The sequence below is a fragment of the Lepisma saccharinum genome, chromosome 12 (genome assembly GCF_977018435.1).
Source record: "Lepisma saccharinum chromosome 12, izLepSacc3.1, whole genome shotgun sequence".
In the NCBI taxonomy this organism is placed as follows: Eukaryota; Metazoa; Arthropoda; class Insecta; order Zygentoma; family Lepismatidae; genus Lepisma; species Lepisma saccharinum.
In genome coordinates this window covers 46776403-46802198 of record NC_139240.1, presented here as the reverse complement: position 1 = coordinate 46802198, position 25796 = coordinate 46776403, and the positions used below count along the sequence as shown (strand labels likewise).

At 38.1% G+C, this 25796-nt stretch overlaps 1 protein-coding gene across 1 annotated transcript in view; it reads left to right on the top strand.

Moving 5' to 3' along the window:
• Nucleotides 1–25796, top strand: part of LOC145996320 (PDF receptor-like) — a 164386-nt gene that overhangs the window by 129680 nt on the left and 8910 nt on the right. Inside the window, exons 5-7 of the mRNA XM_083132752.1 lie at nt 6094–6250; nt 13070–13203; nt 20747–20832. Of these exons, the coding sequence (XP_082988878.1) occupies nt 6094–6250; nt 13070–13203; nt 20747–20832 (377 nt within the window). The remainder of the gene's footprint in view (nt 1–6093; nt 6251–13069; nt 13204–20746; nt 20833–25796) is intronic.

Below are 25796 nucleotides of genomic sequence, written 5' to 3'. Positions count from 1 at the left end.
TCGCCTCTTGTGCCACGTTGAGTTCCTTTTTGGGAAGCAAATTTGACAGACCGTACTCTGACAGGATGATGTCTAGCGCCGAAAATGCCTCAAGTTCAAAAAGGAACTACTGAATCAAGGTAAAAAAATACATTACTTGCATGAGACGTGCGTAAATAATGTGCTTATTATCGTCTTCTTGTTTTCTAGTGCACGAGAAACCGAGAGAAAGATAAACAATCTCTTTTTATTCCCCGGCTTATCTTTGTTTAGCTTCTGCTAAAACTGGCGTATATTTGTTGCACAAAGGAGAAGAAAATACTCTACATGTCAACAATGTTGGGCAATAATTTGGTGGAAGAGGAAGCAATAAAACCAAAAGGCTTGAATTTACTCAAACGAATCTCTCTCTCTCTTGTATAACTTTGGCGCTGTCATACTGAGAGAGGAGCGGTGAAGGGAGATCTGTTAAACCAGTGTCAGATAAATGGGACTTTTGGCGTAGAAAAATATGTTCATTCTTGAACAAGAATACGTATTTAATCATTTGTAGAAAATTTATTATACTTCAATGTGTAGATTATCAGTTAAAATAAGAATACGTTTTCTCCATGTTACGTAAAATTAAAATTTGCGAGTGAGCAGCATATGATGGCCGCACCATTCACGAACAGCTGGCGCGGAGTGATACGTTACTCGAAATGAGACGGTTGTTTACAGAGGGTCGGAAGGTTCGTAATTCTTACCTTTTTTTAGGGGAATTCTGCATTCTGCACCCTTCCTCACCTAGTCTGGCCCCGCCCACAAGCTTTCGCCTCTGCGCGTTGCTACTCCAGACATTCCGGAAAAGGACTATAGATAGTTCATGGTTCGAACAACAAATATTGTTCATTGATTGATTGATTTCGTTTATTTTACTTCGCGTTTTGTGCCTCTTGGCTAATTTGCGAAGATGGGGATGAGTGATGATATGATGAAATTTATGAATGGACATTCACAAACAACCAAGCCTGAGCGGGAGTCGAACCCGGGACCCTTGAAGTCGCAGCGCGATGTGCTAACCACTCGGCCACAGAGTCCTGCAAATATTGTTCATGTTGCTATCTTTTCCACGCCTGGAACACAAGCAGATGGCGCAGTAAATATTGTATACTTTAAAAATAGAAAGAGAACAGTTTTTCAACCCTAACGTGTTTTCTCTCGCTTTTAATTGATGTAAATCATATCAATTAACCATCCATTTGCATTTGTCATGCACTATTCCATTTCTGCCTCAAGCGTTTACGTCTCCTTTCACAGAATGCGAATATGAAAAACGAAAGAGAGTTATTGAAAAAGGCAAAATAAAACATTTTTCTTCAGAGTGAATTGTATCAGAGATCGTAAATTGAATAAGTTGATAAATAGCCTTTTCATTTTAACTTCTTTAAATCAATCCTTTCCCTTTTGCAACATTTAAATCTTATTAAGTCACTTACTTTTCTAATATTGGCGATGCAGAGTAGCTTCATACTTTAAAAGTAAAGCCGAAAAATAAAAGTGTACAAAATAAATTCAATAACAGCTTTTCTCTTATGAAATAAAGTTCAGAAAAATTGATTACAAATTGAAATCAGTGAAAACATAAAGGTTGCGTAATTACCTGTTAACAAGCCAATTAAACAGCAAATTCAAATTAATTCAGTGTAGAACTCCTTTGAATGAACCAATGGATTTTTTCAATTAGTAATGTGATATTCTCAATTATTAAGTCTGTTCCTTTGAGTGCCTGAGAAAGCAAGTGCTGGCGACAGAGGTTATGAATTCAGGCTTGCTATAAATCTCAATTTAGAGGAGATTTGTACGATACGTATATATGGTTATCTTAAGTAAACGTGCTTCATTCTAATATATTTTTTGCAAATGTATATTTTAAAGAAGTAGGCTACCTAACTGAAAAAAACATGAATGACGATAAAAGATAAAATATTAAGTCCTGAGTAGTGTATTTCGTTCTAATGGTTGTATTAGTTTTATTATTAGTATATAATTTATGAAAAAAATATCTATATCTTCTCTGTTTTCGTTTTCTGTAAGTTTATAATATTGCTTGTTATTTGCATTGTTTTATAAATGTCTAAATGTGCTTAGTGGTTACCGCTGATAATAATTTCATTGCAATTATTTAAAAGGTACTTACTCTACACTATTCTTTAAATTTAATATATTTATAGTGTTACTATGCGTATAAGTCATGGCAACCCAGTAATAATTCGACAATCGAAGGATGTATTAAAAATGTGTTATATACAACTGAAAGAGTATCCATTATGGATATTTTGTTGGAGCTGCCGATGGTATTCGACGTCTTCCACATAGATGGCAGTGTGCTGTGGACAATGCGGGAGATTATTTTGAAGGTTTGTCATAATCAGACAAGTTTTTGAAACATGTGCACATGTGTATGTCACAGGGTCAGATAGGTTTTTGTAACTTGTACATTAATGCATGTGTATGTCACAGGGTTGCTTGGGTTTTCTTTCATGATTCCTACCGACAAAATATCCATAATAGATACTCTTTCAGTTGTAACTGAAGATAATAAAAGGCTGTACACGGGTTCAATTGGTGAAGAGAAAAATTCAACACAAATTCAATTGTTATGTCTTGAAGCTTTCCCGTAGACAAATTACACAGGGCCGCATGGGTTCTGTTGTTTTTATAATTTTGGGTGTTTTACATGTATTTGAACTTGCTGATGCTGAAACTGGCATTAGTTTCCTCACATCACGCAAGCATTTTTTACAATTCACGATTTATATATGTGGATTGTGGTATGCACGTTTCAGTGCAATTGAAGTGATTGTCGCTAGATGTCACTGGTATTTCAAAATTATTCAACAAGTAATAAAGACGAATAAGCTTTTATACAGAGGAGTTTTGTTTTATTTAAAATAATTAATATGTTTCTTGCTTAAATGCTGAAAATAATACTTTTTATTTAAAATAATTAATATGTTTCTTGCTTAAATGCTGAAAATAATACTATGTAAAACATTGATATATCATTTGAAATTAATTCTATATGTAACTCTCAAAAGTCCTAATTTGCTTCCATGGTATCTAAGATACGTTGATCTACACACGAAATTCCATGGCCACATCACAGTAATGTACCACACTGAACAACCAAATGTTAATGTGAGGATAATAAACCTTTTCTCGAGAAAGGCCTCATCTCCAGGAAGCTAGGTGCCGTTGCTTGCCGCGAGTTGATAGCTTCCTGGAGATGAGGCCTTTCTCGAGAAAAGGTTTATTATCCTTACATTAACATTTGGTTGTTCAGTGTGGTACATTACTGTGATGTGGCCATGGCATCTCGTAGTTGTCTGAATAGCCCAGATGTGTTTTGCTACATCTTCGGTGAGTTTGTTCCCCGGGTACAGAGACAGGAAATTACAGATTTTGTAAGAAGAGCATATTACGCATACTTTAAAATGAAACTAGGAGATCAAGATAAATCGTGGACCCCCACACAACGTATATAGATCATGTGTGGAATCTTTACGAAACTGGAGCATGGGATAGCGGCCATCTATGCCCTTTGCAATACCCATGGTGTGGAGGGAGCCTCAGGATCACAGCAATGATTGTTACTTCTGTTCCTGTGAAATTGTAGGTCGAAATATTAGAAACAAGAAGAGGATAGTGTATCCCAATATTCCCTCTGCAATGAGACCTGTGTTGCACGGTCCAGACTTGCCTGTACCGACACCTCCATCAAGTCTTGAGTGTGTAAGTGATCCTGGTTCACTAAGTGATTCAGTGGAAGGAAGTGAAATGGTAGATGACATGTATGACCCCCCCTCACGGATCTTGTGACCCTATACCGTTCACTCAAAGCGAACTCAATGATTTAGTTAGAGACCTAAATGTATCTAAGAATCAGCTGAGCTTCTTGGTTCCATACTTAACAAAAAGAACTTGCTGGCTTGAGGAACAACATTATCCTGGTACAGACACCGAGAGAAAGAGTTTGTGCTTTATTTCTCGAAACAAGATTCTCTCGTGTTTTGTTGTGATGTGTCCAGTTTGCTGACTAAGTTAAATTTTCCTTGTCTTTCAACTGATTGGAGGCTATTCATTGACTCGAATAAAAGAAGTTAAAAATTTGTTCTGTTACATAATGGAAATAAGTTCCCCTCAGTTCCTATTGCTCATTCTGTGTCACTAAAAGAAACCTACAGCAATATACAACTTGTTCTTAATAAAATTAAATATGAGGACCATGGTTGGTTGGTGTGTGGTGATCATAAAGTTTTAAGCAATTTACTTGGACTACAATGTGGATATACGAAAATGCCATGTTACATCTGTGAGTGGGATAGTAGGGCACGGGTTAAGTGGTAGAGCAGCCACAGGCTGAACTTCGCCCATGAATAAAGAAATTCTAATTCTAATTCTAATTCTAAAAAATTACCACTGGGAAAGAAAGGAATGGCCAATACGGGAAACGTTGAACCCGGGTTCAAAGAACATCGTACAACAACATTTATACAGTCCTGAGAAAGTTGTTCTTCCCCCTCTTCATATCAAATTAGGGCTGATTAAACAATTTGTGAAGGCACTTAACAAGGAAAGACAATGTTTCCAGTTCATATGCAACAAAATTCCATCCCTGTCGTACGGCAAAGTGAAAGAAGGTGTTTTTGTTGGACCAGACATTAGGAAATGAATGAATGATAAAGACTTCGAGGAAACAATTACTGTAGCTGAAAGAGATGCTTGGATAGCATTTAAAAGTGTAGTGTTGAACTTCTTACGGAACCACAAAAGTCCTAATTACAGAGAAGTTGTTGAGAATATGTTACTTAAATTTCAAGAGCTGGGTTGTAACATGAATCTCAAATTACATTTTTTGCATTCACACCTTGATAACTTTCCACAAAATCTCGGTGAATTAAGTGAGGAACAAGGCGAACAGTTCCATCAGGACATGAGGGATATGAAGAAAAGGTATCAAGGACATTGGAGTGTTAGCATGATGGCTGACTACTGTTGGGCATTGTAAAGAGAAACGCCAAAACAAAATCACAAGAAAGTTAGGAAAGCTTACATAAGAAAGCGTGCTAAAGAGAACTGAAAAATATGTATTGTGTAATGATTTTCTTGTGTGTATATTATACCGGTATACTGCTATATGTCGTTTTCTATATTATATGGGTCCTTTGTGTCTCTCTATATTCATTTTAAAATAAACATGTTGATGCGTTTAGTGTGATAAGCTACTTAATCTGATTGAAGAAAAGAAAAATTATAATAAAACAATATGCAATATTAGACAAAGCCCAAATTTTGATATTTGATTTGTAATAAAACCTTGCGTGATAGAAAAAAAACGATTTTCATATTCGTGATCAGCGTGGCACAAATAATAAAGTTTACCTATTAAACAAAAAACAACATTAAATTGAATTTAATTTGCGGCCCTGTGTTATGAATAGATTTTCTCGGAGGTTTCCAAGCTTTCAGGAGCTAACTTTTACCCTGAAGATGATAATGACCTAGCTCTCGAAAGCTCCGAAACCTTTCCACATCTCACCTGGTCATAATTTCTGCCCTGAAGATGAGAATTATGTTAGGTCTCGAAATTTCGGAAACCTTTCCAGAAATCAACCCTCAGATGATAGAGGTGTTAGCTCTAGAAAGCTCGGAAACATTTGTAGAACTCACCTGGTCGATACGAGAGATTCTGTTCACAATTATTGTTTTGAAGAGATGTGCCCTTCCTTACTCCATGATTAATTGTTTACATCAAATCGAAGAAGACAATGATAGGGGGAGAAAGAGAGGGATCGAGAGAAAGAAGAAATGGGAGATACAGAGAGAGAGATAGGATAAAAGGAAGAAGAAAGAGAGAGAGAGACAAAGAGTGATATAAATAGAGAGATAGAGAGCAATAATCTCCAAGGCAGACTTCACCTAAAAATATTACCCATCAGTGTTCCACCCATTCCAAATTCTATGATGAATCCGTATATATATATATATATATATATATATATATATATATATATATATATATATTCCTAGTGATATGGCCATGTACATATTTATCTCTTGTTCATTCAACAGCCAGTCGTGTGCGAGTCCTTCTACGTGCTGCTGGAGTACGGACGCACAGCTATGTTCATGTGGTTGTTTGTGGAAGGTCTCTACCTGAATAACCTCATCACCGTTGCCTTCTTCCAGAGAACCCTCTCCTACAGTGTGTACTACAGCATTGGGTGGGGTAAGTGTCATTATATCTTCATGTATGTTACTAGAATCATGCAAAGGTATTATATATGTTCCATTATTGTGTGTGTATGGGCACGCATGCTACAAATTGAATAAAGTGTGTGTGTGCCTTCATGAACTAATACCTCGATTACTACCTTGTAAAATGCTATGAAGGCATATGTGCAGTTAGGGCTCCACACATACACAATCTCGCCATACTTGGAGGTGTGTGTGTGTATGTATGTATGTCTTTGTGGAGATGATGTAATCAGCACCACGCTCCGCCCGCTTTTACCCCATCCCAATATTGCCCCAGTTACTAGAGGCTGGGTGAATCCCAGATCCGCTCCATACAGGATCATCACTGGAAAACGCTCCCTAGGAATCTAACCCGGATCTTCAGCCTGGTAGTCTGCCTCCATACCTACTGGACCACTGTTAATATCTATATCTCTATCTGTGTGTGTGTGTGTGTGTGTGTGTGTGTGTGTGTGTGTGTGTGTGATGGTTGATTGATTTGGTCTACTTTACTTCGCTTTTCTGCCACTTTTGGATAATCGCGAAGATGGGGGTGAGTGATGATATGATGAAATTGATAAAGGGAGACTCACATAGAACCCCTGGTGTCGTAGCGAGTTGTGCTAACCACTCTGTCATGGAGGTCGGTGTGTGTGTGTGTGCTGGGAAACTAATATTAATAGTAATTTAGTGAAAATTACCATGTAAATAAAAGTGTACGGTAAGGCGGTATTACGTACAATTGATTGATTGATTTGATGTTTCAATTCCGCTTTATGCACAGTAAGGCTAATCGAGACTGGACCTACAGTTTAAAGTGGGATGTGCCTCCACCGGGTATCGAACCAGGGACCCCTTGATTACAAAGCGATGACGCTACCACTGCGCCATCGGGGAGGCAGGTATTACGTACAAACAAGCACAATTACCTTTATTCACTTTTGTGAAATTTGGGCCTCCTTGATTGCGTAGTGGAAACGTCGCCGCCCTGTAATCAAGTGGTCCCGGGTTCGATCCAACTTTAAACTGTAGGTCCAGTTTAGCCTTACTGCATAAAGTCGGCTTAAAACTCAATTTCAAAATCCTTTGTGAAATTTCTGAAAAACGGCGGTGTTGTGAACAAGCTCTCCAGGTAGCTGCAATACAATCCACCCAAGGTCATTTGCAGCCTGTCGTGGGTACAGTGAAAGTTCTTCAAACCGTTCCATCATCACATGCTTCCAGAGTTCAAACCCCTGGGCAATGCCTCTCTAGCAAAGAACATTCCGAAATGATACATTGTTATTAATTTGCTCCATTGTAACGTCGACGGTCTCCCATAAAGTATGACACGGGCGAGTGGAAAGGTTATAAATTACCAGATCGTATATACCGAGAGTCCCATTCCCTCAGAGAGCTTAGCAGACACAAAACTGTTTCCCGCGTGCGTATTTACAAACCCTATAGTACTGCAGAACCTCCAGCGATATTTGGCTACTGATTGGCTGCCATTCCGGAAGTTGATGCAGCGTTCCTTCAAGTTAACGCTAGATGGCAGGGTTCAAATTAACAGTATAGATTTCAGATATTCATCCCAACAAGATAAGAAACCCATTTACACTAAGGTTCATTTTTTAGCAAAATTATTTAAATTAATGTTTTAGAAGACAGAAATCAGAACTCTTCTTGAAGTGAATGATTTTTCTATTTAAAGTCACATCAGTGCAAACATTGTAACTACCAATGAGTATTGAGAAAATTATGTATATCCAACGTATAGCATTTTAAACATTATATTTTATTATATAAACGTATATTTCTTAACATCATTTCCACAATCTATTTACAAACTTTATTAGTATATAATCACAAGTCTTATTTTTCCATACTTTTGCTGTAAATGAAGAAGCAAGGAACAATGGACACGGAACATAAACACTCCCGGTGCACACAGCCAATAAGAAAGTGTTATATACCTCTGGTTCTGCAGCGCTATAGGTTTTGTAAATACGCTTCCCGCCGCGTCCCTCCTATAAACTGTCTGCTTCTGTCGCAGACGTTGGCATATTGGAATATCTTCATTTTGAATGTCAGCGTTGCTTCAGTTTTGCACAGGATACATTGTTGTGTCGACCATAATCGTAATGGAATGACTAGGATTGATGCATACACTAAAAAAGTTGCTAAGATCGTCAATTTCCGATGCATTGCTACCGTTTTAAAAATCACCATGTCGCAGAGGTTGGCCCATTGGGATATATTCCTTTGAATGCAAATATTACTATAAAAAGTTGCTAAATGACAGTCTAAGGCCGTCAACGCTTTCATCCAGTAACTTTAAAAATTACAATTTAAAAATAGTAACGGAAATTACATTGTTAACCCCTAACTAATGTAATATTTATGGCTCAATCTTTCGCAGCAATTAACAATTATTATCTATCTTTATGCATAATAAAATATTGAACCTGTGTACTTTGTATAGTCGACGCGCCTGCTTCATTAACGACCGGCTGGCTTTGGAGTCGACGGAGCGCGCTCAGCAGCTACAACAATCACATTCAACGCACAGTGTTGCCACATCTACTCTCCAGCTGCGAAAGGAGAAAGGTCTCCACATTGAAGTTGCAAACAACAAATTGACACTACGGCAACAGCGTATCCGCAGTCATGTGACTGAGACTCCACATGGAGTAGACGAGCAGAATGACAGCTGCGCCCATTGGCTGAAGATTGAGTGTGATTGGACGAAAACAACTCACCGCGTTCGTGGCGGCGCACAGTGTGGTATTTTCGTAATCTAGCTGGACAAAATTATTTAGCCTTCAATATGTAAGTTATATATGCTATAAAGTGTTGTAGATGAAATACAAAAGCACTGCCATGGGTTGAGACATATATTTCAAGATAACATCTCATACTAATAATAAAATATATGACAATGATTGGCATTAAATCGGTTAAGAATATCTATGAAACCAAAGCACGGAAGAAACGAAAAGTATTGAAGAGAATATATAAAAACAAGAACCTACATAGTCGTACAAATATATAGAGGTACAACAAATATATACCACACAACCAAAGGTATACCACACGTCGAGAAAATTCCGCCGTGAAATTTGCGTATTCATTCTGTAATTAAAATAAAGTGTATGAGTGTCGCAAACATTCGCAAAAAAATTAACATAATTTGTGTAGGTAAGAAGTAACTCTTTCAGAAAACTAGGATAACAGATCTGTATAATGCGATATAATGTACTAAAACTCTAGTCCAAACTGACGTATACGTTTTCTCATACAGAAATATACGTGACTTTTTCTGATGGTGCTCATGCATAAACTAAAACATATATTAATACACTAACAAATGTAACCTTACGTTGAAACACGAAAGCAAATAAGAACACCACGCAATTATCACTAGCACACAGAAAGAGACTGTATTCATCGAGCAAACTCAGACGAATGACGCGATCGCTTGCAGCACTTGACAGGCGGAACTCAGGTGGTCTTCTAGTGAGACCCTTATTTCTATTGTTCAGTGTGATTTCTTGGAATACAAAGCCTAGTATCATGTAATATGGTTCAACTCCTTTGCAAATTAACAAGTATTTAACCCATGTAGCCAAATGCGAAAATTGACTTTTGTCCAGCTAGATTACGAAAATACCACACTGTGCGGCGGCAATCTTCAGTTCTTGGACGTTAACTAAGTAAATGCGCGGACTCTAACCACCAAATCAAAAACATTCTTGTGCCACTGAATTTTACTCTGATTTTTTTAAATTAGTTCCCAGTCATTTTATGAACATAACAAGTATTAATATTTATTGACGAGGTACGTGCATATTACCCTGAGTCGGCAACTGGCAGCAACTGGATGAGCTAATAGATTAGCAGTCGCTTGTCCTCTGCAGCCTTTCCAATAAACAATGGTAAACAAGAGCTATGTTTGTCACGCTCTCATTGTAATTGCATAGTTGGAGATCCCGCCACTTTAGCGCTAGCGTTGTTTACGAGCAACTCCATTCAACTTCCTGTTAGCCATTCCCTGGGCTATTAACAAAGAAGTGGGCGATGTCATTCAGCTTGTTTGCTGAATAGATGTGTGGAGTATCAGATTCGCCACGAGAGGGCAGGGGGGTAAACTGCACCTTCTTTTATTTTAACGTTGCTTTCCTGCCAATTTTGACCGATCACGACGAAAATGAATGATCATTACTGTACGGTACCGTACAATATACAGTATTTTACCGTTAAAATTTGACAGTCTGCCTGTTATTTTTAAAAAAAACTATAGACACGTAGGCGCATGCGCATTCATGTCGTCACTTCTGTGTTGTGGTTAGAATAAGTGAACTTAGAATATTAAACACAGACACACACACACACACACACAACAGCCTCTAGTACAGCATTGAGAGATGGAAGAAAAATTTTCAAATGTACCCAGGTAGCCATTTATTAGAGGCTGTTTACACCTCAGAACCTCTGCAAAGAGGGACATTGCTGCTAAAATTACCAGTTGAATAGAACCCGGATCTCCTGCGTGGTAGTCAGACGCTCTTCTGACTGGAACACCAAGGCTCTTTATGACTATCTCTCTCTCTCTCTCTCTCTCTTTCTCTCTCTCTCTCTTTCTATCTCTCTTTCCTTTTCTCTCTCTTTCTTTCTCTCTCTCTCTCTTTCTTTCTCTCTCTGTCTTTCTCTCTTTTTTATCTCACTTTCTCTCCTTCTCTCTCTCTCTTTATCTCTCTTTCTCTCTCTCTATCTATCTTTCTTTCTCCCTCTCTCTCTCTTTCTCTCTCTCTCTTCATCTCTCTCTTTATCTCTCTTCCTTTCTCTTTCTCTCTTCATCTCTTTTTCTCTCTCCCTCTCTCTCCCTCTCTCTCTCTCTTTCTAACTCTCTTTCCTTTTCTCTCTCTTTCTTTCTCTCTCTCTTTATCTCTTTCTTTCTCTCTCTCTGTCTTTCTCTCTTTTTATCTCACTTTCTCTCCTTCTCTCTCTCTCTTTATCTCTCTTTCTTTCTCTCTCTCTATCTATCTTTCTTTCTCTCTCTCTCTTTCTCTCTCTCTCTTTCTCTCTATTTATCTCTCTTCCTTTCTCTTTCTCTCTTCATCTCTCTCTTTATCTCTCTTCCTTTCTCTTTCTCCCCCTCTCTCTCTCTCTCTCTCTCTCTCTCTCTCTCTCTCTCTCTCTCTTTCTCTCACGCACACATACACAAGCATACATGCAGATAAATAGATACGCAACAGTAGGACAGCTTTACGATTAAAATATTGCTGTATTTTTATGCAATTTGTTATTATTATTATTTTGAGTGTATTCTTGGAAGAAAGAGTTTAACTCCTCTCCGTCCACCCATGAGATAAATTCTTAAAGTTAGGTCGACCCAACATCAACGACACAACACGGGATGACGAATCCTGCGGACTTCCAAAATAGAATATCGGTTTCCAAGAGCGTCCTTCAATTCAGGCTATATCCTTGAAACCTTCACATCGTTTTGAGCACGCTTGGGGTCATCATGAAGCGTGAGTGGGCGTCTAACAAGCATTGGTGAAAACGCAGAAGTTCGAGCAAACCATGACATTTGATTTGCTCTTGTCTCATCCGCGAGACTCCTACATCTAAGCGATGCCGAGATGAGGGGGTGAGAATATGAACAAATAATGTTCTCCCAAAATTCACAAGAAAAATTGTGTATGCACCACAGACGCTGTTTCTATTGTTTCTAGCCAGGCCCGCGTGGCGGAGTGGTTAGCACGTCGCGCTACGACGCCAGAGGTCACGGGTTCGAATCCCGACCTGGGCATGGATGTTTATGAGTGTCCATTCATCAATTTCATCATATCTCGTCCCAATTTTCGCAAATTAGCCAAAAAGTTGCACAAAGAGCGAAGTAAAATAAAAGCAAATCAATCTATCGTTTCTATCAATCGTAAGTAGAAAACTGATGACCTAAAAAAATCTTTAAGCATGTCACCCTTAAAATGATCTTAAAATTCTTAAAGCTTACCTACAAGTTTTAAAAAATGACCAAAAAATAATTTCCCTCTTAAAATGAAAGCTTGGTTTTTGCATAATTAACAAGAGAGTAATTGAATAATTTGATAAGACCAATTGTTTTGTGGTTTAAACTACCCAGTAAAAGAGAAAAAAGCAAGTAAGCGCTAATGTGTTTTCTTTATTTTCAATTTCACTGTTAAAAAAATACTCCGCAAAGTTTATCTGTATAAGTACTTTCAGAATGGGTCTTGCATGATACACTAGTTGCCCAGTATCACTGTGACATAAGTGACACCTACATAGATTTCTATCGAAAGTCCACACAAAGAATTTCTCAATACCTAAATATGCACACAGAATTACACAAAAATAGAATAGAATATAATACATATTGGGCCTCCCCGATGGTGCAGTGGTAGCGTCGTCGTCTTGTAATCAAGGGGTGTCGGGTTCGATATCCGGTGGAGGCACATAGTGGTTCGGATTCCACTTTAAACTGTAGGTCCAGTCCCGATTAGCCTTACTGTGCATAAAGTGGACTTAAAACACCAAATCAATCAATCAATAAATAAATAAATATTGAACTAGATATACAAATAAAAAATTGGTTCAATTTATATACAATGATACGCATATTGCACTCTCTCTCACGAATAGTGTATAACAGCAATATATTTTCAAGTGGTGATGTCACTTAAAATTATGGAGCATATCAAACCCACATTACTTCTTACATATTTTAATTTATAATTTATTGATTCACGATTCATATCGGTTACAATGTGTACAATCTTAACATGTTTCCACTTTCCACCAACAGGTGTCCCAGTGTTCGTGACCGCATCGTGGGTTGCGGTAACGTCAGTTTTCCACACGGGAACCCAGTGTTGGTGGGGATATAGCTTCACCCCGTACTTCTGGGTAATTGAAGCTTCACGTGTTACCATTATCGGGGTGAGTATTAGATCTGATTAGAATTAGATTTTCTAATTAGTGTGTAGTTATCGTGTTTTGCCCAGTTAAATAGCAAGTTATAAGAGTTACTTTTAATCTAAAGTTAAATTTTGAATATTGTTGCACATTTCACTATGTTGGTTTTGAGTGAATGTTCACTTCTTCATGCATGTCATTATGATCATTGAAAATGTATTGTTATACTCTATCCCCTGAATCTGAGAAGCAAGGCCGCACATAACGGCAGAGAAGGGAGGAAATTGAGTCGGCAGAGTGAAGGCTCGTAACAGCAGTCGTTTTCCCTCCCCTTCACGCAATCCCGTTCCCTCTCACGTGTCCATTGGCAGAGCCGTCTCGCGTCACTACTTGCGCTGAAGTACTAGTTTTCGTTCCCTAGCTCCAGAGATAGCCGGAACAGAGTATAGTTGTAAATGTCTGCAAAGGTGATGGCATTCTTATATTAGTTGAATAGGAAATATTTCAATGGGGCATCTTTCTACTCCTTAATCAAAGTAAAGCAAGTAAAGTGCTCCCCTGTGCTTTGCACCACGCCATGAAGGCGTGTAGGGGGTGTGGAGTTAGGGTCCCACACTTTCTTGATCACGGCCGGAGGTGGGGGTGATGTGATCAACCACGGATTAATCCCTATCATTTCAATCAATTTTAATTGATTGACTTGATTTCATTTACTCCGCCCTTCTGCCACCTTTGACTAATCGCGAATATGGATTCCAGCCCGGGACGTCGTAGCGCGATATGCTAACCACTGTGCCAAGCAGACCGGTGTCTGTTTTTTTTTTTTAATTGACTGTTTTCTGCCACTTTTGGCTAATCGCGAAGATAATGATGAATTGTTTTGAATTGAATTGAACTGTTGCTCTTAGTTCACTATATGCACAGATAGACTAATCGGGAAAATGTTCCTCCACTGGGTATCGAAGCCGAGACTTCTTAATTACAAGGTGACGACGTTACCACTACGCCATCGGCGAGGCTCAAGAATGATTTGTGATGATAGCACCCCTCATAAGTCCAACAGAGGATTATCCTTGATGCAGCTTCAGGCGCCAGTTAGTCTGTAAAATGCAGTCCAGGGTTTATTTGGAAGAGAGGTTGACATTTGAGTGCCTCCAGAAAAAGGACACGACTTACACACCCAATTCCAGTACTCGAAGTGCGGGGGACCGGCCCCCATGGCGGAGTGGTGAGCACATCGTGCTACGACACCAGGGGTCCCGGGTTCGAATCCCGGCCTGGGCATGGATGTCTGTGAGTGTCCTTTCATCAATTTTATCATGTCATCACTCATCCCCCATCTTCGCAAGTTAGTGGCACAAAAAGCGAAGTAAAATAAAGCAAATCAATCAATCAATATCGAAGTGAGGGGGGGGGTGCTATTCTCCAGCTAACAAAATGTTCGCAAAGAATTCCCAAGTCATTGTCGCCATGTTAAACCATAGGAGTTTCCACCAGCTAATTCTAAGGTTCGACCAAACTTCCCCATAAATGTCAATTGTCATTTCGTGTAATTGTTGAAAAAAAGAGCTGTAGCAAACAATGCGTAACCAGTGGGGTGCCTAAAGGGGGTGTGGGGACATAACCCCTCCCCTTGTCCCAATATTCATAAAAAGCAGCGTGTCAAAGGCAGGAAAAGTGGGCATAATGAGCACTGACTATTAGAAAAGTATACGTAACAACCCCATTACGAATATCCATGAACATATATGTATCTGTGTTTAGTATATATATGTAGATATGTGTGTGTTTGATGGATTGATTTGGTTTGTTTTACTTCGCTTTCCTGCAACATTTTGCAAATCGCGGAGTTGAGGATGAGTGATGACGTGATGAAATTGATAAAGGTACACACACACAAAGAACACCCATGCCGAGTTCTGGATTCGAACCAGGGGTCACTGGCGTCGTAGCACGTTGTGCTAACCACTTCGCCACGGAAGTCGGCTTATATGTGTGCGTATTTCTATCCTTTGGTTGCACATTTCAAGCGTCTTCCTGATTTGTGAATCCCTTATGTATCATCATGGAAGATTCAACTTCTTTAAATATGCATACGCTGTTTCCAGGAAATGCTAGATGTTTGTCCCACTGTTTCCCCTCTAAGAAGGAAGAAGAATCACAAACAAGGGAGACGAAAAAAGTGAGGACGTTTCCTCGTGAAAAATATTTATCTTTCTCCTGTTTTCCCCGTAGATGAATTTTTGTTATTCTCTGCAGACTTTCATTTATCTCTAGGAAGGATGGGAGGGAAGCATCAGCCAGTGTAGAAAGCAAAATGCAGAGAGAAAGAAAATATTTAAGGAACATAGTACGAGAATAAGTACTTTGGAAAACAACTGGCCATGCATTTCTTCATATTAGTTACTTGTATTTCTTATTGTTGATATATTACTATGTTTGCTATGCAACTGTTTCTAAAACTTATTAATATTCTTTCAATGTAATTTTATTCATTAACAGACTAAGATCGGGTCATGTATGTACTAGGCAACCAAGAACGTATTTAGAGGGTTCCAGGGGGTCCCTCCCCCCCGAAAGTCTTACCAAGTACAAAATTTAAATAATGACAATATTCGGTATCATTTGTTGTATTTGTTTCAATTTATTTTAAGGCAGTATTTTTTTATTTTTTTTGTGTGTCTAAACAAACGCTAACGTAGTACAATGACTGCATATCAATAACATAATTATTTTATTGGTAGACGCTAGACACTAAACTATCCTACCACACTGTCAAGGACGTATTTAGGGGCGAATTCCAAGGTTCCGAACCCCCCGAAAGACTTACCAAGTACTAACATTAAACAATGAAAAAATACTTGTTTAACCACGTATTAACATTAAACAATGAAAAAATACTTGTTTAACCAAGTATTAACATTAAACAATGAAACAAATACTTGTTTAACCACGTATTAACATTAAACAATGAAAAAATACTTGTTTAACCAAGTATTAACATTAAACAATGAAACAAATAATTGTTTAACCAAGTATTAACATTAAACAATGAAAAAATAATTGTTTAACCAAGTATTAACATTAAACAATGAAAAAATACTTGTTTAACCACGTATTAACATTAAACAATGAAACAAATAATTGTTTAACCAAGTATTAACATTAAACAATGGAAAAATAATTGTTTAACCAAGTATTAACATTAAACAATGAAACAAATAATTGTTTAACCAAGTATTAACATTAAACAATGAAACAAATAATTGTTTAACCACGTATTAACATTAAACAATGAAACAAATAATTGTTTAACCAAGTATTAACATTAAACAATGAAACAAATACTTGTTTAACCACGTATTAACATTAAACAATGAAACAAATAATTGTTTAACCAAGTATTAACATTAAACAATGAAAAAATAATTGTTTAACCAAGTATTAACATTAAACAATGAAAAAATACTTGTTTAACCACGTATTAACATTAAACAATGAAACAAATAATTGTTTAACCAAGTATAAACATTAAACAATAAAAAATACTTGTTTAACCAAGTATTAACATTAAACAATGAAACAAATAATTGTTTAACCAAGTATTAACATCAAACAATGAAACAAATAATTGTTTAACCACGTATTAACATTAAACAATGAAACAAATAATTGTTTAACCAAGTATTAACATTAAACAATGAAAAAATACTTGTTTAACCAAGTATTAACATTAAACAATGAAAAAACTAGTTGTTTAGCGTTTTCTGTATAATTAAGGGTTATCTATTTCCGCCGAACTTTTGAATGACATTACCAAAGATATTAATCTGAGATTTTAATTTTCGAGAACCGGATCTAATATTCTTTCATGTTATTTATTAAATATACAATTATTTATCCATTTGGCACTGATTTCCTTGCCAGCGTATTTCCTTTAGCAATGTTAACTACACCCCAGATAATGGATACATGTTTTTACATCTCTACTAGCTGACTACCCGGCGTTGACCGGGTACTTATTTATCCCAATCTTCTATTAGACAGGAAAAATATGAATTCTAACTAATTTTAAATGTGATCGTGAATGTCACCAATTAGCTTAGCGACTCCGAAAACTATGGATTCGACACTAATCTAGGTCATTTGGGCATTTTATTTTTCACCACGTCTCACCCCCGATAGGTGATGAACTTGAAGTTGAACCGCATTGGAAGTGTCACGAAAACTATGGATTTCATTCGCAACACAGCCTGAATGTTAGACAACCCGAGAAACACTATCGTTGTGCGGGATTGCATAGAGTCACGGATGTCTGTGTGCGCGGAAAGATCTTGAAACACTAAGGGCGTCGTGAAATGAAAACGTTTGGGAACCCTTGCATTATACAAAACTTTATATAATTTAAAAGTTAACTTTCCAATAAATTTGACAAGTTTTGTTGTCAATCAAGTGTTTGGATGGGTTATAGTCTGCTAAGATTTTTAAGAAAGTGTAACATACAATTGTAAAGGGGAGTGTTTTTCTTTTTGAATGTAATGTCTGTGAAAAGGGGGGGGGAAGACTGTTATTTGTAATGTAAAGGAATTATGTATGTTTTATATGCATATTATAATGAACAAAAAACGTATTAAAAGCTGTTAGGTCCAAAAATAAAATAATAATAACGATAATAATTAAAATTCAATGTATCTCTAACAATGTATGCCAATCCCCGTGGCGGAATAGTTAACTTAGCCCGCTACGACTCCAGGAGTAAAGGGTTAGAATCCCAGCCTTGTTTCTTGTGAGTGTTCGTTCATCAATTTCATCATATCATAACTCATCCTCATCTTCGCGATTAGCAAAATGGGCAGAAAAGCAAAGTAAAACATACCATATCAATCTAACAAGGTGTAAAGAGAATATTCTTATTTTTTCAAACAACACCATCTCACTTAAATTGTCGTTGCGGGTTTATTACGAGCCGCTCTGTATCATGATCAAATTTTGCGGGTAGATAAGGGTGCTCCGTCCAAAATTATACGTAATTTTCACTGTTTTTACTTTCCCTGTAATTACAGTAAAACCTTGTTAATCCGGACTAATGGTTGATTGATTGATTGATTGATTGATTTGGTGTTTTAAGTCCACTTTATGCACAGTAAGGCTAATCGGGACTGGGCCTTTAGTTTAAAGTGGAATCCGAACCACTATGTGCCTCCACCGGGTATCGAACCCGCCGGACTAATGGGGGGAGATAAGTTGATCGGTTTAACTAAAATCCGGATTAACTGAAATAACCTAAATGAACAGTTGAAAGTGCATTCAAACTCCGTTTTTAGCAACAAAACACGTTTGTTATGGTGTATTTAAAGGGCATAGGCCTAAATACACTATACAGTACAGTACAAAGTCTGCGGAAAACAGAATTTCATCAGTGGTCGACTGCCTTTTCTTTGGGAAGTTCTCTTGTTGACTTCTACCCACATTTAAAACCTTGCATTCTGCTTTTCAAGTTTCCTTTTGTCTGTCCGGATTAAGCGAAGTCCGGCTTATCGGGGTCCGTATTAACGAAATGTTATTGTATTGAATTGAATTGAATTGACTTTATTGCTGGGCGAGGTTCAGCTGTTGCTGGTCTACCACCTAACCCCAAAAAGTACAGATTAAAATTAAAATAAAATAAAATTCAAGATTACAAAGAAAATGAACAAGAAAGTACAATAAAATACAAATGGAATAAAATCTTATACAATAGAACAGATAAAAACTAAAAATTAAAATTAAATTCAGATTACAAAGAAATTGATCAAGAAAGTACAATAAAATACATCATACATACATCAAGTCTTAATTTACCCAGTACTGTACGATATTAGGGGGCACGCATGTGGCAACATGACACTTTTCGGCTACCATTGAGGCCTGTACAGTAGAACCCATGAGTATTGCCGTCAAATTGTCCATGACTATTTTCATTAATTCTTCTCTCACATCCTGTGTGTTTTGAATCGATGGATTTTTATGTATGCTGGTGCAGAACTTATCAAGAGCTTGTTTTGAGTTTTGTTTTAATCCTTGAAGCTCTTATTGGGTCAAATACAATGCACGAACATGGTGATGGACAATTTGTACGGTAATACTCATGGATGCCACTGTACCAACAACTTTGCCCACCTTATATTTTTCGCTATGCAATAATAACGGAATTGTCCTATGGGACGGGACTTGTGCATCACCTTGTGTGTATGTGTAAGGCATTCCCCTGCACATTGCAACAAACCATGGATTGGGGTGTGAGGTAGGAACTCCACACATTCAAGATCTCGGCCGTTGTGGATGTGATGTGATCAACGTCACACTCCACCCCCTTTCCCTCTCCAACGTTGTTCCCAGGTATCCATTTTATTCGAGGCTGGGTAGACCCCAGAACCACCTTCTGCATGGACATGGACCGAAAAATTACCACCTGAGGTCATCCACACCAATAATCGAACACTGATCTCGTACGGTAGCCAAACGCCTTACCAGCTGAACCACCGCAGAAAATACACACCAGACTCTCTATATCTTCATTGAGCATAGCGGCGAGTGGTCGAACCAACGAAATAAGATCATTAATTTTAGGATTTAACTAATTTTGCAGCTTTGTTGAAAATGCAATTCTTGGCTGGGGTCTAGGAAGCGTTCTCCACGTTAGATACAACAGAAACAATATATCTACGAGGTATGTCCCAAGAATTCTCAGAATTCGCTCTCCCACTTGAAAGAGATGAGCTATCGCTCTAGTTAGAGTTTGAGTTGGTGTTTTAAGTTCACTTTATGCACAGTAAGGCTAATCGGAACTGGACCTACAGTTTAAAGTGGTATTCAAAGCGCGATGTGCCTCCATCGGGTATCGAACCCGGGACTCCTTGATTACAAGGCGACGACGCTACCACTGCGCCATCGGGGAGGTCCAGCTATCGATCTAGATTGATTTGGTTTATTTTCTGCCACTTTTGGCTAATCGCGAAGATGAGGATAAGTGATGATATGATGAAATTGATGAAGACACATTCACAAAGAACACCCATGGCTAGGCTGGGAGTCGAACCCTGGGCCACTGTCGTCGTTGCACACCGTGCTAACAACTCAGCCCCGGAGGTCGGCTAACGCCGTACAGAAGTAAAGGTTGCGATTGCAGCGAGTTCGTTATATCTGAACTCTTTCAACTACAATGTCCCTATTCCGCGATTTTTTTTAGATCTACCTCATATATAAACACGGTAGGCATGTCTGGATATTAAGAATAAAATAAATCAATTCGGTGCAGTAGCATTCAGCACAACTTAAACAATAAAAGTGTCAAACAGCTAAGGAAATACAGCAAAAAACATGCAAAACTTTCACATGCCAGTGCACTAACACTGTAGTGAAATTAAAAGCAATATTTAATAAGGATAAAACAATGTGAAGTCAACTCTAAATTTTAACTTCAAATTGTAGTTTAAAATTCAAATTCAAATTCAGTTTCGCAAGTACAACAAACAAATTACTGTGCAAGGTGAACACTAGTGACCTCTTGCGGCTTCTTTCTTTTCAGGCCAACCTATTGCTTTTGCTCAACATAACGCGAGTATTGATGACCACCCTTAAGGACAGCAGTAATGGACAGCTGTATGAAATATGGTAAGTACTGCTGTGATGGGCCTAATTACAAACAAATGCGTTCATCTCATACAATAATATGTAAGTTATCAAAGTTCACGCTGGTCTTTATTTTTAGATTGACGGTGTTTTCATCCCAAGTTATATATCACTAAAAGAGCATTCAATTTAATTTTGTTCCCATAGTTACTTAAGTGTTGAATGAGCCTCGCTGATGGCGCAGTGGTGAGTAACGCTGTTGATCAAGACGTGCCTTGTACATCGGTTCAAATTCCACGGTTAACTGTAGGTCATTGTGGATGAAATTACATTCCCCTTTCCCCGTTGCCTAGACTTACCGTAGGTGCAATAAATGTCCTTGGATACAAGACCGAACGTGACCCAAATATGAGAACATATAGAGGAAAAGATCTAAATATGGGCCTCCCTTTTCATTTTGTCATTTTCGGAGGAAAAAAATTAATATATCAAGCACCTGCCTTTAAAATCCATATCTATGAAATATATACATAAATGTAATAGCATGCTAAAATATAGAAGGTCTCAATTTTTTAAGAAAAAAGCAATTTCCAAGAAATGGTAAAATGATGTATTTCAAAATTGTGATCTAAATATGGGCTACTAGTGCCAATATCACAAAAAGCAATTAAAATTTAAAAAACAGTCATTTATCGCTAAAACATTATAAAATTCATATTTATGAATAATCTGTTGTTTTGAAAATCAAGCGGAATGGGAAAAATCGAAATTAAGAAAAACATCCAAATATTTGTTGAAAATGTGATCTCAGCATTAGACCTCATGTCATAGCCCATATTTAGACCATCACGCTATTTTTCTTCTTCAATTTATTTTCGCTCTCTGTGGTACATATTTCACAAACAAATAATGGCATTATAAAAGTCCACATTTGTTTCATGTACCGCTAATATCATAACCTATACAAAGCAGATGAGAATTCAGAAAACGCTGAGTTAAATAAAACATACCTGCAAAAAGTTTTCGGAGGTCGCAATTCTATAACAGCGTCCAAGGCCGAAACTAACCACCACTTTCTCTTGCGAATTGGCGCCGTAACCTTTGTCCTTGACAGATAACCAGTTCCCATAGCCTCTGCCAGGCTGCAGCACCCGGGAGCGCTGATTACTCCAAACCCCATATTTAAACCTTCTCCTCAATATGTATTCTTTTACTACACGTTTATCCATTTATGTAACAAAATCGCGATGTAATAGTAACCACAAAGAATATAAGATGCGTTACCTTTTCCCCATTATTTGAACCTATCAGTCAGGCACGTATCCAAGGAGGGGGCTTAGGGGGCTCGAGCCCCCCCCCCCGAAAGTTTTCGGTTTACACTAGATAAAGTTAGGTTTTTCGTTTCTTGTGGTGTGAAATAAGATAATGTGACGATAATTTAAGGAGAGAAATAATTATCGAGGCAATACGGAAAATGTTCTGTATAGATACTTGTTATTGTTAATAGTGCGTATCCAAGGTGGAAATCAGAGGGCTCGAGGCCCCCCCCCCCTTAGGAAATGTTTCTGTTTACACTACATAAAATTAGAATTTAGGCTTCTTGAATATTGTGATGATAATTTGAGCGAAATAATTATCGAGAAAAGACGGAGAATGTTCTATAACCCTGTTATTGTTACTAGCGCCTTACCAAGGTGGGGATCATGTGGCTCGGCCCACCCCTTCAGTTTACACTAGATAAAATTAGGTATTTGTCTTTTTGAATAATATGACGATAATTTAAGGAGAAATTATTGTCGAGGCAAGACGAAGAATGTTCTATAACCCTCTTATTATTAATAGCGCGTATCCAAGGTGGGAATCAGGGGCTCGAGGCCCTCCCCCCACCTTCAGGAAATTTTTCTGTTTACATTAAATAAAATTAGGATTTTGGCTTCTTGAATAATGATAAAAAGGTAAAGTGCTCCCCTGTGCATAGCACCACGCCATAAAGGCGTATAGGGGGTGTGGGGGTAACGCCCCACACTTTCTTGATGCTGTCGTGTGTGGGGGTGATGTGATCAGCATCACGCCCCTGACCGCCTTTACCCCCCAGGGTTTCCCCCAGGTACCAATGTTATTCGGCGCTGGGTGGGTGCCGGGGCCGTTAGAAAAGTTCCCGGATTTGAACCGGCCGGGGATCGAACCCGGGACCTTTAGTCAGACGCGTTACCGACTGAGCCACCGCGGCCATTTTTTCTGTTTACACCACATAAAATTAGAATTTAGGCTTCTTGAATAATGTGATGATAATTTGAGAAAAATAATTATCAAGAAAAGACGGAGAATGTTCTATATCCCTGTTATTGTTACTAGCGCGTATCCAAGGTGGGAATCAGGTGGCTCGTGTCCCCCCCCCCACACACACACCTTCAGGAAATATTTCTGTTTACATTAGATAAAATTAGAATTTTTGCTTTTTGAATAATGCGACGATAATTTAAGGGGAGAAATACTTAACAAGGCAAGACGGAGAATGTTCTATAACCCTGTTCTTGATAATATTGCACGCAAAGTTGAACAGCAAAGGTATCGCCACACGTAGAGCGATTCGTTGTAATTTTTAATCTCTGGAAGGCGCAAGAGGGAATGTTCTTGAATAAGTGGAGTCGAACTACTGGCAATATTTATAAATCGTTTATCTGCGCAACGTTCTATAATATACTGAGGATATAAATACGCGTTAATTAGAACCATTCTTAAATAGAATTTCTTTGACCGAACCTTGGATCCAATGAGAAAAATGGCGATGTCTATTACATCAATTCCTTTTAAGCGTTCAATTCAAGGACTTGTTCATGATTTATTTGATCGTGTTAAAGGTACTTTACTTCAGTCTCTAATACGAAATTATAAAAAATTCTGGTGAGTTGATATTTAAAAATGTGTCCGACATAAAGAGTGGCGTGCCAATGATTTTCGGCAGGGAGAGGGGTTACGCATACTATTTTTGGTGGTCAGTCCTTATTTTACCATATTTTCCTGTTTTTGACGTTCTTTTTTTTAAGGACTGTGCCAAATGTGGTTATGACCCCACCAACCCTCCCTTGGGCACGTCACTGGATATACCTAAATGAGTAAGCATTTGATCATATTGGGAGAAGAAACATTAGATGTGTTGGGAACGGAAGGGTTTTCACTGTGCAATAATTGTTTCGCGATCCAGCTGTATTCTATAGAAGACTTCATTTGTTTCGTGCCGATATATGACAAGACTGCGGAAGCTGTGACAGACAATTTTGAACACTTGCGAGTGCTTAGGCCTGAATATGAACAATTTGGTGGGTTTCGGCTTTTAAAAGAGCTGCAAACATGGGAGGACAAGACACGTTAGTGGTGTTCAGGCTCGAACCAGAGAAATATTCGAGAACTCTCTGCGTCCAGTTCGCAGAACACAGTTTGAATCTCGTGTTGTCGAGTGGATTGATTGTCCATCCCGTGCATGTGTAACAGCTTCGTAAAAACACTTTTGGTTAACTGGTACACAGATGTTTTGATGCCTGATGAAAAGAAATGGACGAACATGCATACTAAGATGGTTCCGGCACACAAGGTTAATGGAAACTGAGGAGTCGAGTGGTAAAAAAAAGTTTCGATTTCACGTCCTGATTAAAATCACAGCCTTATACAGTGGTGACGATTTAGGAGATAGTTGCTCCCCATTTTTTTTGTCTCCATACTATGCCCTCTTAATCCTAAGCCTTGTCTAAAAAGAGAAAGTAAACTTTCCTTGCACCCCCCTCCCCCGGTTTTGGAACCAAATTGCCACCACTGACCTTAAACATATGAGGTTCTATCTATACCCCTTTAAAAAAAATGTGTTCAGCCCCCCCGAAAAGAATTCCTGGATACGTGCCTGCTATCAGTAGGTCGGATTGGGGCTGTTCATTGCCAAACTTTTCCGATGGCGGCGCCACCCCTGTTCTGTCCCTAAATAATTTCGTTCGTCATTTGGTTGCCCTAAGCTTTTTATTGGAGCGCGATGGCATGGGCATTCAAACGTTATTGTCAACGAATATAAGAATTTCTCGTGTAAATCGATAATTAAAATGGGTTTGGTAAAGCTTTAAGATTATGTAGCAAGTCATAAGTTTCCGAAAATTACATTCTCCTGAAATTAAGAATTAGCAAAATATAGCATGTTTATGCACGAAGAGCACTAAACTAAGGTCCTGTTCAGTCATGTTCGGTACATACCGGAAGCGCTTCATATCAGTTTCTAAGCTGCTCGTCAAGTCAACCTTGCAGCAGGTTTTATGTATCAATCCGCGCGAGAACTGAGCTCAGAATCTTCCGTGCCAGTCTTTCCTCAACCGCCGAACTGCTTACATCGCAGACACTGAGAAAATCCACAGTATTGCCAACCGCACAATACATCAAAACCCGCATGCATGTCAAGTGGAATGTATTTTTGCTTCTCTTTTTCTCCTGAACCATAAAATTTTAAAAGTACTTTCTGCGCATAGATTATTTAATAAATGTGTCATTACTTAATATAAATGCGAAATATCTTCGAAACATGAGAGCGTGTGTGTATATTTCGAGCACGCAAAAATAAAAATGAACAAAGATAAAAGTAAACAACGATAGGCCCTCTTGAATTTAATGACAATTTTTTTTTTTTGTTTAGAAAGAAATACATTTATGAAAAACGTGGTTGCTTCGTCCGCAATACATCCGTTCCTGTAAGACACACGCAATTCAAGTTATACCACCAAAAAAGCATGATTTGTTATTGGTGATATATACAATCAGGTGCATTGTCTGTCGCTATTACTCTGGTTTCAATTTATGAATCACTTCACTAAACCAGGATTCAAATCTTGGTCTGTCCATTTCTTGCGGATAATCACCCTTCCCTTTCTTTGCGCGGAACAGTAAATATGCACCTTCAACAAAGCTTTCATTGCCGCCAGTGGGTGAAACAATAAGCCTCCCCCTTCCCCTCATCGTTGGTTTCTTCAGCC